The 13,286-nt window shown below is 40.2% G+C and overlaps 1 protein-coding gene across 4 annotated transcripts in view; it reads right to left on the reverse strand.

Moving 5' to 3' along the window:
• Positions 1-13,286, reverse strand: part of Asph (aspartate beta-hydroxylase) — a 226,064-nt gene that overhangs the window by 69,119 nt on the left and 143,659 nt on the right. For all 4 annotated transcript variants that reach the window (XM_045143382.1, XM_045143383.1, XM_045143381.1 and 1 more), the window contains one exon: positions 8,633-8,718. In XM_045143382.1, coding sequence (XP_044999317.1) covers positions 8,633-8,718 — 86 coding nt within the window. The remainder of the gene's footprint in view (positions 1-8,632; positions 8,719-13,286) is intronic.

Below are 13,286 nucleotides of genomic sequence, written 5' to 3' on the forward strand. Positions count from 1 at the left end.
ATAACACATGCATATACACAAAGCAGTATTCGGAACAAGTACAAAATAAAAACAAATACCATTATATGTATTTTTTTTTTTTTTTGAAATAGGATCTCACTATAGCCTAGGCTGGGCGGACCTGGAATTCACCATGTAGTCTCAGGCTGGCCTGGAACTCAGTGATCCTCCTATCTTGACCTCCTGAGTACTGGAATTAAAGGCATGTACCACCATGCCCAACTCTTGTACATAATTTTTTAAAGGACAGATACTGACCATGTTTCAAAATGAACTATTTTTAAAGAAAATGCATTTTTCTTCTCTCTCTCTCTCTCTCTCTCTCTCTCTCTCTCTCTCTCTATATATATATATATATATATATATATATATATATATATATATATATTCAATATATATATATTCATATATATATATATGGTACATAGATGCTTCCTTAATGAAGGTTCAACATGTGGGAAACTGCTGGCAGTAGAATGCCTTAGGCCTCTGAGAGGTAATGGGACATCTGACCAGATCCGAATTGTCTGTGAAAGGAATTAGGAATAGACCCTGCTGAGAAGGCTGTCCTGCCATGGCACTGGTTGTTTGGGGAGGTCAGAGTTGGCTTCCCATCTGGCTGACCAGAGCACATTGCTGTCTCTGTGGCATGCCAGCCCTCATGAAGCTCATACAGCCCTTACAAAAATGTCCTCAGTTCCTGCTGTAGATCTTGGCCCTTGACTAAATGAAAAGAAATGCAGGATGTACAAAAATGAGACAGGCTGGGAGCCTGGAATTAGCAGAAGCTTTTCTCCACCCCACTCCATGTCTTATCATTCCACATGTGAAACAAAAATGTCTCCTGGCCTGAATAAGTGGCAATCTTAGCCATAAATATCCTTCAAAGACTCATGTGTTGAAACCTTGGTCTCCAAACTGATGGCGTTGTTGGGAGGTTGTGAAATCTTTGTAAAATATATTCGTACTTAGTGGAAGGAAGTTATGTGATAAGGCAGATATGCCCTTGAATGGGGCACTTGGGCCTGGCTCCTATCTTTCTCTCTTTGCTTCCTGGACACCACAAAGTGAGTATCTTCACTGATGTATGCTCTCCAGTAGGTTTGCCCCAGCCCAAAACAAACGAAGTTAAGAACCAAGGAACCTCTGAAACCCAGAGTCGAAATACCTTTTCCTTTTTTTTTGTAACTGATAATATTAGGCATCTATCATAGTAATGAAAAGGTGACTAATACACATAGTAGGTAAACAATATTGAGAATGACAGGTTTTAGATATATTTCAAGTTGAAACTTCCCAGATACTTCAGCTCCCAATATATTGGTAAATGTATTCACACTGCATGGAGATGCATGCTAACTTTGGTTTATGTTTTATCCTTTATGGAGTCGTCTGATCTGACAATCACAGTTGTGCAAACTAAACTGTAAAGTACTCAGTATTATCCATAACAACTACTAACTGTGAAAGTTCCTTGATTCCTTTAGGTGTTTATTATCTGGGAACCCGATTCCGTTTCCTTCTTATAGAATGCCTAACCATGATGTGGAAGGGGAGGTGGACGATATAAGTATAGCAAAACGGTTGCAGGCATAGGCTCCAGAGGGAGAGGCCTGGTTTAAGTCTGGGCTGTACCACTTACAACGTGTGTGACACAGAGAAAGTTACTTACAGCTCTGCTTCAGGTGTCTCGTCTGTAAAGTGGGGTGACCATGACACACAGAATGTATTGAGCCCTGTTAGCTGTTAGGTAGTGTGGGTGATGGGGGGGGGGAACACGACGATGAGGACTATCATGGCTTTTTATCCAAAAAATGGGAAGCTTAATAGAAAGACAATGGGAATGCTGATGCAGACATAAATCCAAGTAGAAATACATCCTCCGACTCATACTTATTGCCATAAACAAATTATCACTATTTCATATATGCTGTCTCTCTCACAGTAAACTTTCAAAAGCTCATAATTTACTTTCTTTTCTGTGAAGGACTCTAAGGAGTGGTGAAGATTCATGTGCTTTTTTCTGTAGGGTTTACAAAGAATAGCCTTGGGCTGGAGAGATGGCTTAGCGGTTAAGAGCTTGCCTGTGAAGCCTAAGGACCCTGGTTCGAGGCTCGGTTCCCCAGGTCCCACGTTAGCCAGATGCACAAGGGGGCGCACGCGTCTGGAGTTCCTTTGCAGAGGCTGGAAGCCCTGGCGCACCCATTCTCTCTCTCTCCCTCGATCTGTCTTTCTCTCTGTGTCTGTTGCTCTCAAATAAATAAATAATTAATTTAAAAAAAAAAAGAATAGCCTATATTGATTTCCTGCGGCTGATGTAACAAACAACCATGAGGCTAGTGGCTTAAAGCAACATAAATGAACTTTCTCACAGTTATGGGGACCAGAAGTCTAAAGCCGGTTGCACTGCCCCGAAACTAAGGTGTCAGTGTGGCCGCACTTCCAGGAGGCTCAAGGGACACTGTCTCTAATGTCTCACTGTAGGCAGTCAGCATGCTTTGGCCAGTGGCTATATCAGTGTAACCTCGGCCTCCATCTTCACATCTCCTTCCTTTCTGTGTTTCTGTCTTCTCTCTCCTACCTGGATCAAATGTCTGTTTACTACCTCTGCTTTGTAAGGACACATCAGGGTCCCTTCTAAATAATACACTAAAGTATCTTCTTGTGACATCTTGAACTTCATCACATTAAGAACCCTTTTACAAATAAAATAATATGTACAGGACACAGAAATTAGGGTATAAATATCTTTTGCGCAGATAATTTTTCAGCCTCTCAGAGTGGTTCTTCTGGTCCCTTAAGAATTCTATCTGCTACACCTGCAAAATACATTTATTCCACCCCAACATCCCCAAAAGTTTAAAACTAATACAGCATCTGTTCAAGCTTAAAATTTTGTCAATCCAGAGTCCCAAATCTTATTATCAAAGTCATCTAAATCTTGTATGGGTGACTCTGGCCATGACCTACTATGAAGCAAAAATCCTTCTTTATCCATGAACCTGTCAGTCAGAAAACAAAATATCTGCTTCTGAAATGGGATAGGAATAGGGTAACTTTCAAAGATACTCCTACTCAGAAAAGGAGACAATGGAAAAAAGATGGTGCCTCTGGTTCAAGATCTTGGAAAAAATCTTCTGTGTCTTGAGGTTTATTGTGTCCTTTATTACCTCTGACTTCTGTCTCCAAGGATCTGACCTTGGGATTACCATTCCTTTCTACTGAAAGGGCAGAATTAAGTGTACTACTTGTTAGTTTTATCAGCCCAATTTGGGAGTCTGACAGTCTTCTTTTTTTGTGGTCTTCTATCTCTTTTGGCCCAAGCTGACAGTACTTCTGATATAAAGTGCTCAAGATCCTGTAAATTTCTTATGCGTGGCAACCAGGATTCACACCTGTAGACAAGAAGTCCCCCTGCAAGCCCCTCCCGCGCCTCTTCTCTAGCTTGACTTCTGCCAAGTTGGCTCAATGGATCCAAGAGCCACAAACCCAATCTCTTCAAGAAAAGGGGCTCACTCCCACACACCCTTGAACTTTGCTTCAGAGAATGCTTTCCTGTTAGTAACTTTGCTAATGTTATAATTTTCTGCAATCTGGATAGGCTTAGAAATCCCAAAATAATAAAATATTAACACCTTCTTCCTTAAGAGTTTCTACTTAAGTTTATGTTTTCCTTCTGACATTTTCCTATGAAAAGCCAAAAGAAACCAGCTTATACACTTTGCTTGGAAATTTCCTTAACGAAACATCCAGATCCACCAGTTACAATGCCACTTTCTACGTGGCATTGAAACCACACGGAAACACTTTCTGCCACTGGGAGGAGTTCAAGAGTACATTCCTCATTTCCGTCTGGCCACTTGCTGGAAGGGCCTTTAAGTCCATATCTCTATACCCATTTTCTTCATGATATTAAATATATTCTCTAAGATATCTTATTTGCTTATTTTCTCACTTTTACTTGAGCTCTCACTAGATGAGCCTTAATATCCATATTTCTATCAACAGATTATAGCACATTAGGTATCTTAAAACAAGAGAGCCATGCATGCCTGTAATCCCAGAATTACTGGGATTTATTGGTTAGCCAGTATGACCAAAAATGTCAGTTCCAGGATCAAAGTCTGTCTCAAGGAAATAATGTGGAAGAGTGATAGAAATCTGACATTCTCCTATTATCTCCATAGGTATATATACACATTGGGAGCATGCATCTTCACACATACATACCACCACATGCAAGAACACACCCCACATATCCACATACAACATACTACATATACACATGAAAGACAGAGAGAGAGTGAGCAATTCAGATTTGGTCTGTAATAGTTTAAGGGAACTGATATCCAAAATTACTATTTCTGGATTGAGATAAAGATGTTAGTGAGCTATGTAGTCTCCAAAGGCTCTGGGGAAAAATAGACTCCTTCTCTCTTGCCATTATTTCTTGACTTTTGGTCACATCAATCAAATCTCTGTTTTCTCTTCCCTGTGTGTGTCAGTTTCTTTCTGTATCAAGTTTCCCTCTTGTAAAGAAACATGCTTGCATTCAGGACCAGAATGGATCATCCAGTCTAATCTTTACCTCTAGATCCTTGACTTAATCACATTTGAAAGACCTTTTCATCAAGTAAGGGGACGTGTACAGGTTCTGGGTCTCACATGGGTCACTTTCTGGGTATAATTTGCAGCCTAAAATATACTTGATACAATGTTAACTGTCAAAGCCACTTTTATGATCTTTGTGCTAAGTGTATCAATGCCAAACTTAAAACACAGAAATGCCAATATTCATAATGAATTTAAAACAGGAATACCAAAATTCATAATGAACTTGACAAAGCACACTGTTCCTCAGACACCATCAAGGTGATTAAATCAGTGAAATATTTTGGCTCTGTCCAGGCCACCTTTGGATCACCTCATGAAAGAGGTTGTGTGGTTTTCCAAAGTGATCATCAGAAGTGCTCTCATTTGAGTTGGCTGCAATGTTACTGTGTCTGTTGTTATTCTAAAAGAAATTTCCTTTCCTCAAGATCTTACATAGCTATTAACACTGTTTTTTAATTCTCATCAAGAAAGCATATAATACTTTGGGTAAATTGCCTAGGAATAATCTGTTCTTCAACATAGCTTGTGTTTTGTTCTGGGCAAAGTTCACTGGGAAGATGTGTCCCTATAGCATGAGGCCAGGGGGCATGCTAAAGGCCCCTCTGACATAGCCATGTGGATATACTATAGAAGCCACAGCTGTGATGTTGAGAAGTTATATGTTCACCAGTACCCTTTATGACTGACCAAGGTCCACAGGAGAATGCTCCCCTCTGAACATGATGCAGATAACTATCCTGATGACCAATTATCACATTCTAGTCTGTTTTTGTTTCCCTTGTTATACATTTGCAGAGGCTTTTATTCCTGGCATGATTCCTGTATTAACCTTACTCTTACTTTGTTATATTTTCTTTACTACTACCCCAATCCCATGTCTTTTTTTTTTTTTTTAAAACCAGGGCAAAGTGCAAATACTGCTCAGCATTAAAAAAAAAATTCACTCATAATACCATAATAAGAAGTAAATAATTCTAAAAGTAAATTAATATGTTGAAATGTATTATTTCAAATCCTTGAGGAAGGAGTAGAGAGGAGTTTAAATAATGCTTTTAAAATTTAGATAATTCAAATGTGATCTGATGTAGAGAATTTTGGATAAACACAAGGTAAGGATACACTTTTTGTGGTCTAGTACCTGAATGTGAAATGACAAGATGACTGGAGCTTGTCTGGTTGCGCAAGTCACCTTCACACCAGCTATTCTGGGGCAATAAGTTATATTCTTTGAAAATACTACCTGTAAAAACCACCTTTAAAAAAGGCTTTGTTTTGGTGATAGTTTAGTCAATAACATAGCTCCCAGTTGTCTCAGAAGCAGAATTGCTTATGTGGCCGCTGCTTCCTCCTTTATTCGCCCTAATACAGATTCACAATGCTCCTTGAGGAAAATGCCATAATTTCTCCAAATGAGCAAGATAAGAAAACACCCTGTGGATGGCTCTAGCACTTTCTGTCCCCACTGACTTATGTGCCCCTCTATAACTGAGCTTGTCATTACCATTCATTCTAACCACATAAAACTCTGAAGCTGTTAATTTGTGTTTCGTCCCCAAAGTCACCTGTGCCACCAGCATCCTGTGTTTTCACATACAGCACTTAGTACAGGCAATGGGGAGGAAACGCTGAGAAAGAGGACTGGTGCTTCATGTCCGCTAAGAAACGCAAACTGGGATGGGGGGATGGCTCAGTGCAGCACTGGCTAACAACATGAAGACCTGAGTTTGGTTCCTCCACATTCATGTAAAAAGCCCAGGCATGGCTTGTGTGCCTGTAACCTCAGCCCTGGGGGTATATCGACAGGAAGTGCACCTGGGCTTAACAGCCAGCTAATCCAGGCAAAAAATCCAGGTTACCTTCCCTCAAGGGAGTAAAGTGGAGAGGAGGAGACGAACATTTCCCTTTGCCTCTGTTCTCCACCTTCCTATGTTCCTACATACACGTGTGCACATGAACCACTCAGAGATACCTGAAAGTGTACATTCACCAAAACCCACAGATTTTGCTTCCCAAATTGAAACAACAGAATACATGATGAAATCCTTGCAAGTAGTAAGGCCACTGCGCATGCAATGTTTGCTGTAGTTAATACGATTTATCAACTGGAAGCAGGGCTAGGCAAACCACAGCAGAGGAAATTTGTCGAATGCTCTCACAGAGGCCTTTGCTTTTATTGGTACATGAACTGCTGAATGAATCAGATGGAAAAGAATTGCAGCTGACAATAAGCAAGGGAGAAGCACACATGTTCTATTTCCATCCCGTGCTTTTATTTTTGATGTTTATATATTTATAACCCCCTGTTCCTTATTTTGCAGATAATGTCTACATGATAGAATCACATAGGGCAGGAAAATTAATGACTTTATTGACTATAAATTTAAATACAAACTAAACTAAAAATATTTCCATTAAAAAATCAAATTATTAATTAAAGATTAGACGTACATAATAATGATATGATAAGTATTTGGAGGTTGATATTTACATGAATATGATGAAGTTAAGGGAACAAATGATTTCAATTCAGTGTCAATTTACTCTTTTTAAAACTATAACATTTAGAAAGAAATAAGAATAGTTGATGACCAAACGAAATTGCCTCATGGAAAACTGAGGGTCCATGAGATTAACCCAAGTGATAAGACCACTCAACCTGTGTCGTAACATCCCACAGTAACCACCCCAAAAGTTCTGGACTAACCAATTTGATTTTGGCTTTGAAGGGCTATGGATTTAAAACGTACTAATAAGGCACTTGGGAAAATTGATTTTATTTCTTTTAATTTATCTTTAACAAAAAGAGAAATTAAGAATCATATTTATCACTTTCATTTTTTGTGTATATATGTATGGTGTAAGAATGCTTGCATGCATGGCTACATGTGTGTTTGAGTAAATGTGCATGTAGGAGCCAGATGTCAACGTGAGGTCTTCCTCAATCAGTTTCTATTTTATTCTTTGAGACAGGGTTACACATTGAACTTGGAGCTCAGTAATTTGGGCTAGACTAGATAGCCAGAATGCCCCAGGGATTTCCTGGCTCTGCTTCCAAGCACTCGGTTTATAGGCATGCACTACCAAACCCAGCTTTAAAGGTGGGTACCAGTGATCTGAATTCAGGTCCTCATACGTTAGCTGCAAGTACTTTTCCACTGAGCCACCAACTGAATTCCCCACTCCCATTCTTTTTAATAAGTAGAATTTTGTATAGACACATCATGTGTTGGTACCATCATTTCCCTCCTCTCTGCCCCCATTCCACTGAGGGCCCCCCACAGTGGCATTTCTGGTATTCCCACAGGATTGTGGGTTATGAGTTCTGAGAGCATCAGTCAGTCATTGTGGGAGGGTGGGCAACAACTCTGAATGTTCCCTTCCACTCTGAGGCTCTTACAATCGCTTGGCCCCCTCTTCCACAACATTCTCTGAGCTGTGGTGGGTGTGTTTTAAGTCTACTATAGTGTTGAGCTCCTAGCAGGCCTGATTTCTACTCTGGTACATTTTGAATTTCCTCAGTTTCTATATCCACCATTCTCATGTGGGTTGTCAGGCTTGCAGTGAAAGCAGCATTCTTGCTTATCTCCTCAATTCCTCTGTGGTTTCACCCAGGGCCCTAGCTGATCTAGGAGGGGTGGTTCACCTCCTGCCATGGAGTCAGCTATCTATTCTTGTCTTTTTGAGAGTTGGGTTGTCTTCAGTTCTCCCCAAAACCCATAATTGCAGGGAATATCCAAATACACACAATTAGAGAAGGCAATGGACATGGGTGACAAACAGTCAAATGCCTTCAAGGAAAGTTCTATTATTCTATGGCTCCAGCTGCCATTCTCTTCCATTTGATTCATTTCATGTGGAAATGTGCTGATGTGCCTGAGAAAGCCCACTCTCTTCTGTGATTTTTATTTTTTACATGTTAGTAAATAATAATTTACTTAAACAAACCAAGAATAATTCAAGTTTACTCAACAATAAAACCACTGCACATTTCTTTGCTCAACAAAAAATATTGACCTACCCTTTTACGGAGTTTTTCTGCGGCATCGAGTTCAGATTTAATTGTCTTATCAAATTTATTTAATAGTTTGGGCTTCTTTTTCTTAGCTGAAAGGGGGAAAAAAGATGTTTTCAATTTAATTTACTTTTTCTCATCAGGAACATTATTAAGAATGACAATTTGCACATACTTTGAAGAAGAGTGCTGGTCTCCACTATGCAACTGTAGGAGCAAGCAGTTCATCTCCTGCCAGCTAGGACAAAGTCAACTACTGCCAAGGAAGGTGACACAAGCCTTGCTTTCATAGGCATACCTTTGTTCACCGAATCATGCAGATACTTCATTCATTACAAAATGAATGACTGTGGCCACCCTGTTTTGATCAAGTGTATCGGTATCATTGTTTCAGCAGTGTGTGCTCACTTCATGTCTATGCATTGGAATGTTTCCTCAGAATGTCTCCTCACTTTCTGACTCTCCTGAAGCTCGATTAGCATTTACCTTTTTAAAGCAAATTCCACAACCAAGATAAATCAAAGCCTACCAGCCCTCCTTTCCCTCACTCCGCTCCCTCTGTGCCCTGGCTTCCTCACACAGCACATGGGCAAACAGAAGCTGTCCACAGAAGACAGGCAATGGTTAAGAATCAGATGGGGCAGGTGGAAGAGTCAAGAGTCAGATGGTGGGACTCTAAGCTCTGCCATGTAAGCCAGGACGGGTACTAAAGTCCTCCAAAATCATTTTTCTGCTCTGTCAAAGGAGGCCACTTTTCTGAGAATTAAATTAACACTGTGCACGGAGCACTTAGTCAGGGCTTGCCACATAGTAAGCACTCAGTCCTTCATTGGTAACATCTAAGCTGTTCCTGCAGGCTCATTTTTCCTTTTCTCACTTTTTACTTGGTCCAGGTCTTCCTTTTTACCTGACCCAGGCGACCCTCTCCTCCTTTGTGAAATGAGACCTTTCCTTGACTTTCCCGTAGTAGAGTCTCATTTTTCTCCCCCTTCTTTGGCCTCTTCATCAGCTATGTAGTTCCATTTTCCTCTCTGACCTGGGGGTGCCTTGTCCTTCAAGGCCTGTTTTCAGCAGCCCAAAGGGACACATTAATGATTTAGTTTTCAAACTGAGGCACAAATAAACTATTATAAATTTTCCTTTGCATTAAAAATCCCCACAAATCCAAGCTCCTCCCAACATTGATGATTCAAACTCAGTATATCAGGAACAGTTTATTTTTCCTCACCTATCTATGCTTTGCCAAGGTTGCCCTACTTTGGAGAATTCCACATTATTAATCAGCTGCCAAAATCAGCAACTTGCTTAGGGAAAACAAGGGCAAAGAAGGAATGTACAGAATTTGTCAAAGGAAGGCTGAAAGAATGGCTGCTGTATTTTCGCTTTCACTCTCCAGCCACATACAGGACACTTTGCAGTAATGCCCATTGTTCTCTCTACTCCCTCACCCGGTACACACAGGGACCTTCACTTCAGAGGTGACTCTGCTGAAGCATTAGTTATCTTGACACTTAACCTGTCTAGACACCCACTTGTTGTTTTCCAAGAACAGATAACTTTCCTAAAAGCCATTACCCTCACCCCAGGGGAGCTATAGCACTTAGGGGAGTCATTCAGTGAGGGAAGCCACCTGTGTATGTGAGTCCAACCCTTTACTGCCCCCCAGAGCATGTGATTGCTCAGAGGAGTGCAAGCATGGTGAGCCACTGACAGCCTCAAAAGACCACACGTGGTAAGACGGCAGCCTCAGAAGACTGAGTGCAGAACTGAGTAGATGGCCTGATGCTCCTGCACTGGAAACTAAGGATGTTCTGCTACGTAGAATGAGTGAGTATGTCCAATCCAGAGGTCAGCATTAAGAACTGGGCTATTTATTACCAAAACTCCATCTGTAGGGCATCTTTCTCAGAAGTAATGTTGTAACTTTGACGGACTTTAATCTTATTATGTGTACATTTAAAATTAGAGCTATGCCGGGAAGGGTGGCGCATGCCTTTAATCTCAGCACTTGGGAGACAGAGATAGGCAGATCATAATGAGTTCAAGGCCACCCTGACACTACATAGTGAATTCTGGTTGGCCTGAGCAAGAGTGAGACTCTACCTCAAAAAACCTAAATAAAAAAAATAAATAAAATTAGAGCTAGACTTTTTTCTACTTACCTCCATGAACTATTCCTGCTATTCCTTCTATTGTTGAAAACTGTAACAGATTTTTTTAAAAAAAATGCTGAGTAGTGAACTTTCTCAACTATGCTAGCATATATGCTGATATGGAAAATGAATCCAATTTGCCTGAGATGGGGCTTTGTGGTAGTGGGAGTTCATGTCTTGTCATTTCAGCACTGACTAATGTCTCCCAAAAGCTTGTCTTGCTTTCACAGAAGTGTCTGTCAGCAGAATGACAGTGCAAGGTCGAAGACGGCCTAGCATGCAGTGGACACAGGCATTTTACTGCTAGTAATGTAGGTTTTCCCCAATGTGTCTCTTGCCATCAGGTTCAACTCAATATGAGATTTATTTGAGAGGAAAAACAGTGGCAGTTTAGGGCACCCAATGCAGTAAACAGTTAAATAAAATTCCTGTTAAAGAGCCATAAATAAAGTATTTCCGTGTTGCAATTTTCTATAACAACACACAAAATACATTAAAATCTGTAGCACCTGCTACCAAGAAATTGGCTTATCCCATTTTTCATATGGACAATAAAGTTCAACCTGTCATAATCCTATTTTTAAAGTATTTTATTTATTTGCAAGGAGGGAGAAAGAAAGACAGAGTGGATACACCAGTTCCTCCAGCCATCACAAACAAACTCTAGATGCATGTGCCACTTTGTGCATTTGGCTTTACATGGGTACTGAGGACTCAAACTTGGGTCAGGTTTTGCAGGCAAGTACCTTAACCACTGACCCATTTCTCCAGCCCCTATTTTTAAAAAAGAATTTGTTATTGATAACTTACATAATTATAGACAATAAACCATAATTCCCTCCTCTCCCCTAGTTTTCCTTCACAAATCCACTTTCCATCATATCCCCTCCCTTTTACAATTAGTCTCTCTTTTATTTTGATGTCATCATCTTTTCTCTTTTTTTTTTTTTTTTTTTTGTCTTGGGATGGTAGTACTAGGCACTGAGAGGTCATGAAGATGGAGGCCAATTTGTGTCTCAACAATTGCACTTAAAAATCTGAGGCAGGGGCTGGAGAGATGGCTTAGCGGTTAAGTGCTTGCCTGTGAAGCCTAAGGACCCCGGTTCGAGGCTCAGTTCCCCAGGTCCCACGTTAGCCAGATGCACAAGGGGGCGCACACATCTGGAGTTCGTTTGCAGAGGCTGGAAGCCCTGGCGCGTCCATTCTCTCTCTCTCCCTCCATCTGTCTTTCTCTCTGTGTCTGTTGCTCTCAAATAAATAAATTAAAAAAAAAAAAACTTTAAAAAATAAAAAAAAAATCTGAGGCAGTTTTTCAGTTGCGAAAAATAATTCCTTCTAATTCTTGAGAAGTAAATATCAAGCTGTATAAACAACAAGTCCTGCTAACTCTGTGACCGGATACAGGCAAACTCTCATGCTCTCTGAGCATCGGTTTTATTATCAACACAGTGAAGGCTGGGGCTGATTCTTTAAAAGTAAAAATGTGTGTTTGTGTGTGTGTGTGTGTGTGTGTGTGTGTGTGTGTGTGTGTGTATACATACATGCATGTGTATGAATGCAGAGGCACATGTGCCAAAGGGCACACATGCAGGCCCAAAGACAAACTCTACCTTGTCTGAGGCAGGGTCTCTCGCTTGCTGCTGTGTACATCAGGCTAGCTGGTCTACAAGTCTTTGGATTCTCCATTCTCTACCCACCATATCACCTTAGGCGTGCTGGGATTCTAGAGGAGGTGCACACTACTACATTGGGTTATATGAGGATTCTGAGATCTGAACTTCACTCACTGAGCCAACTCCCCAGCCCTGAGCTGGTTCCCTATGGTCACTTTGATCTAAGAAATCCTGTACTTCTAATTCAGTTGAATTAAAGCACGTTAATAAACTTTAAGAAAATTCATGGTGCTATGAATTGAATGCTAGGCAGATGCTTTACCACTGAGCTAAATCCTCGGCCCTCCTTTTTATTTTTTTCTTTTGAGACCCAAGTTGCATTAAGTTGTCCAGAATGACCTTGATATTACTCTATACCTCAGGCTTTGAACTTAGGGTTCTCCCACCTCTCAAGTAGCTGGGAATATACACCTCCTCCACTGTTCAGCTAATAGTAATTTAAACTAGGTCTATAATTATTATTATGGTATAATAATAATTATATTATATTATTATTATGATATGATAATAATTATGTTATATTATTTTATATAATTATTCGAATGGCTTAAGAAAAACATGTCCATGCTATAGTGAAGACATTTTTTCAATTTTATAATGTGTTTCACCCTTTTCCAAAAGTACAAAGAAGGAAACAGTTGCAGTTTTGAGCATTTACTCTCTTGCTATACCATGGTTAAAATACCAAGAGCAAATGATATGGAAAAATTAAATAAAAGAACAGTGAAAGGCATGAGAAAGCACTGACAATGAATACTTAGACTGTATAAAAATTACCACTGACTGCTTTTTATTTCCACTGGGAAGCTAACCACCAAGGAGAGACAGGGCGTC

The sequence above is a fragment of the Jaculus jaculus genome, chromosome 2 (assembly GCF_020740685.1).
Source record: "Jaculus jaculus isolate mJacJac1 chromosome 2, mJacJac1.mat.Y.cur, whole genome shotgun sequence".
NCBI classification, from domain to species: domain Eukaryota; kingdom Metazoa; phylum Chordata; class Mammalia; order Rodentia; family Dipodidae; genus Jaculus; species Jaculus jaculus.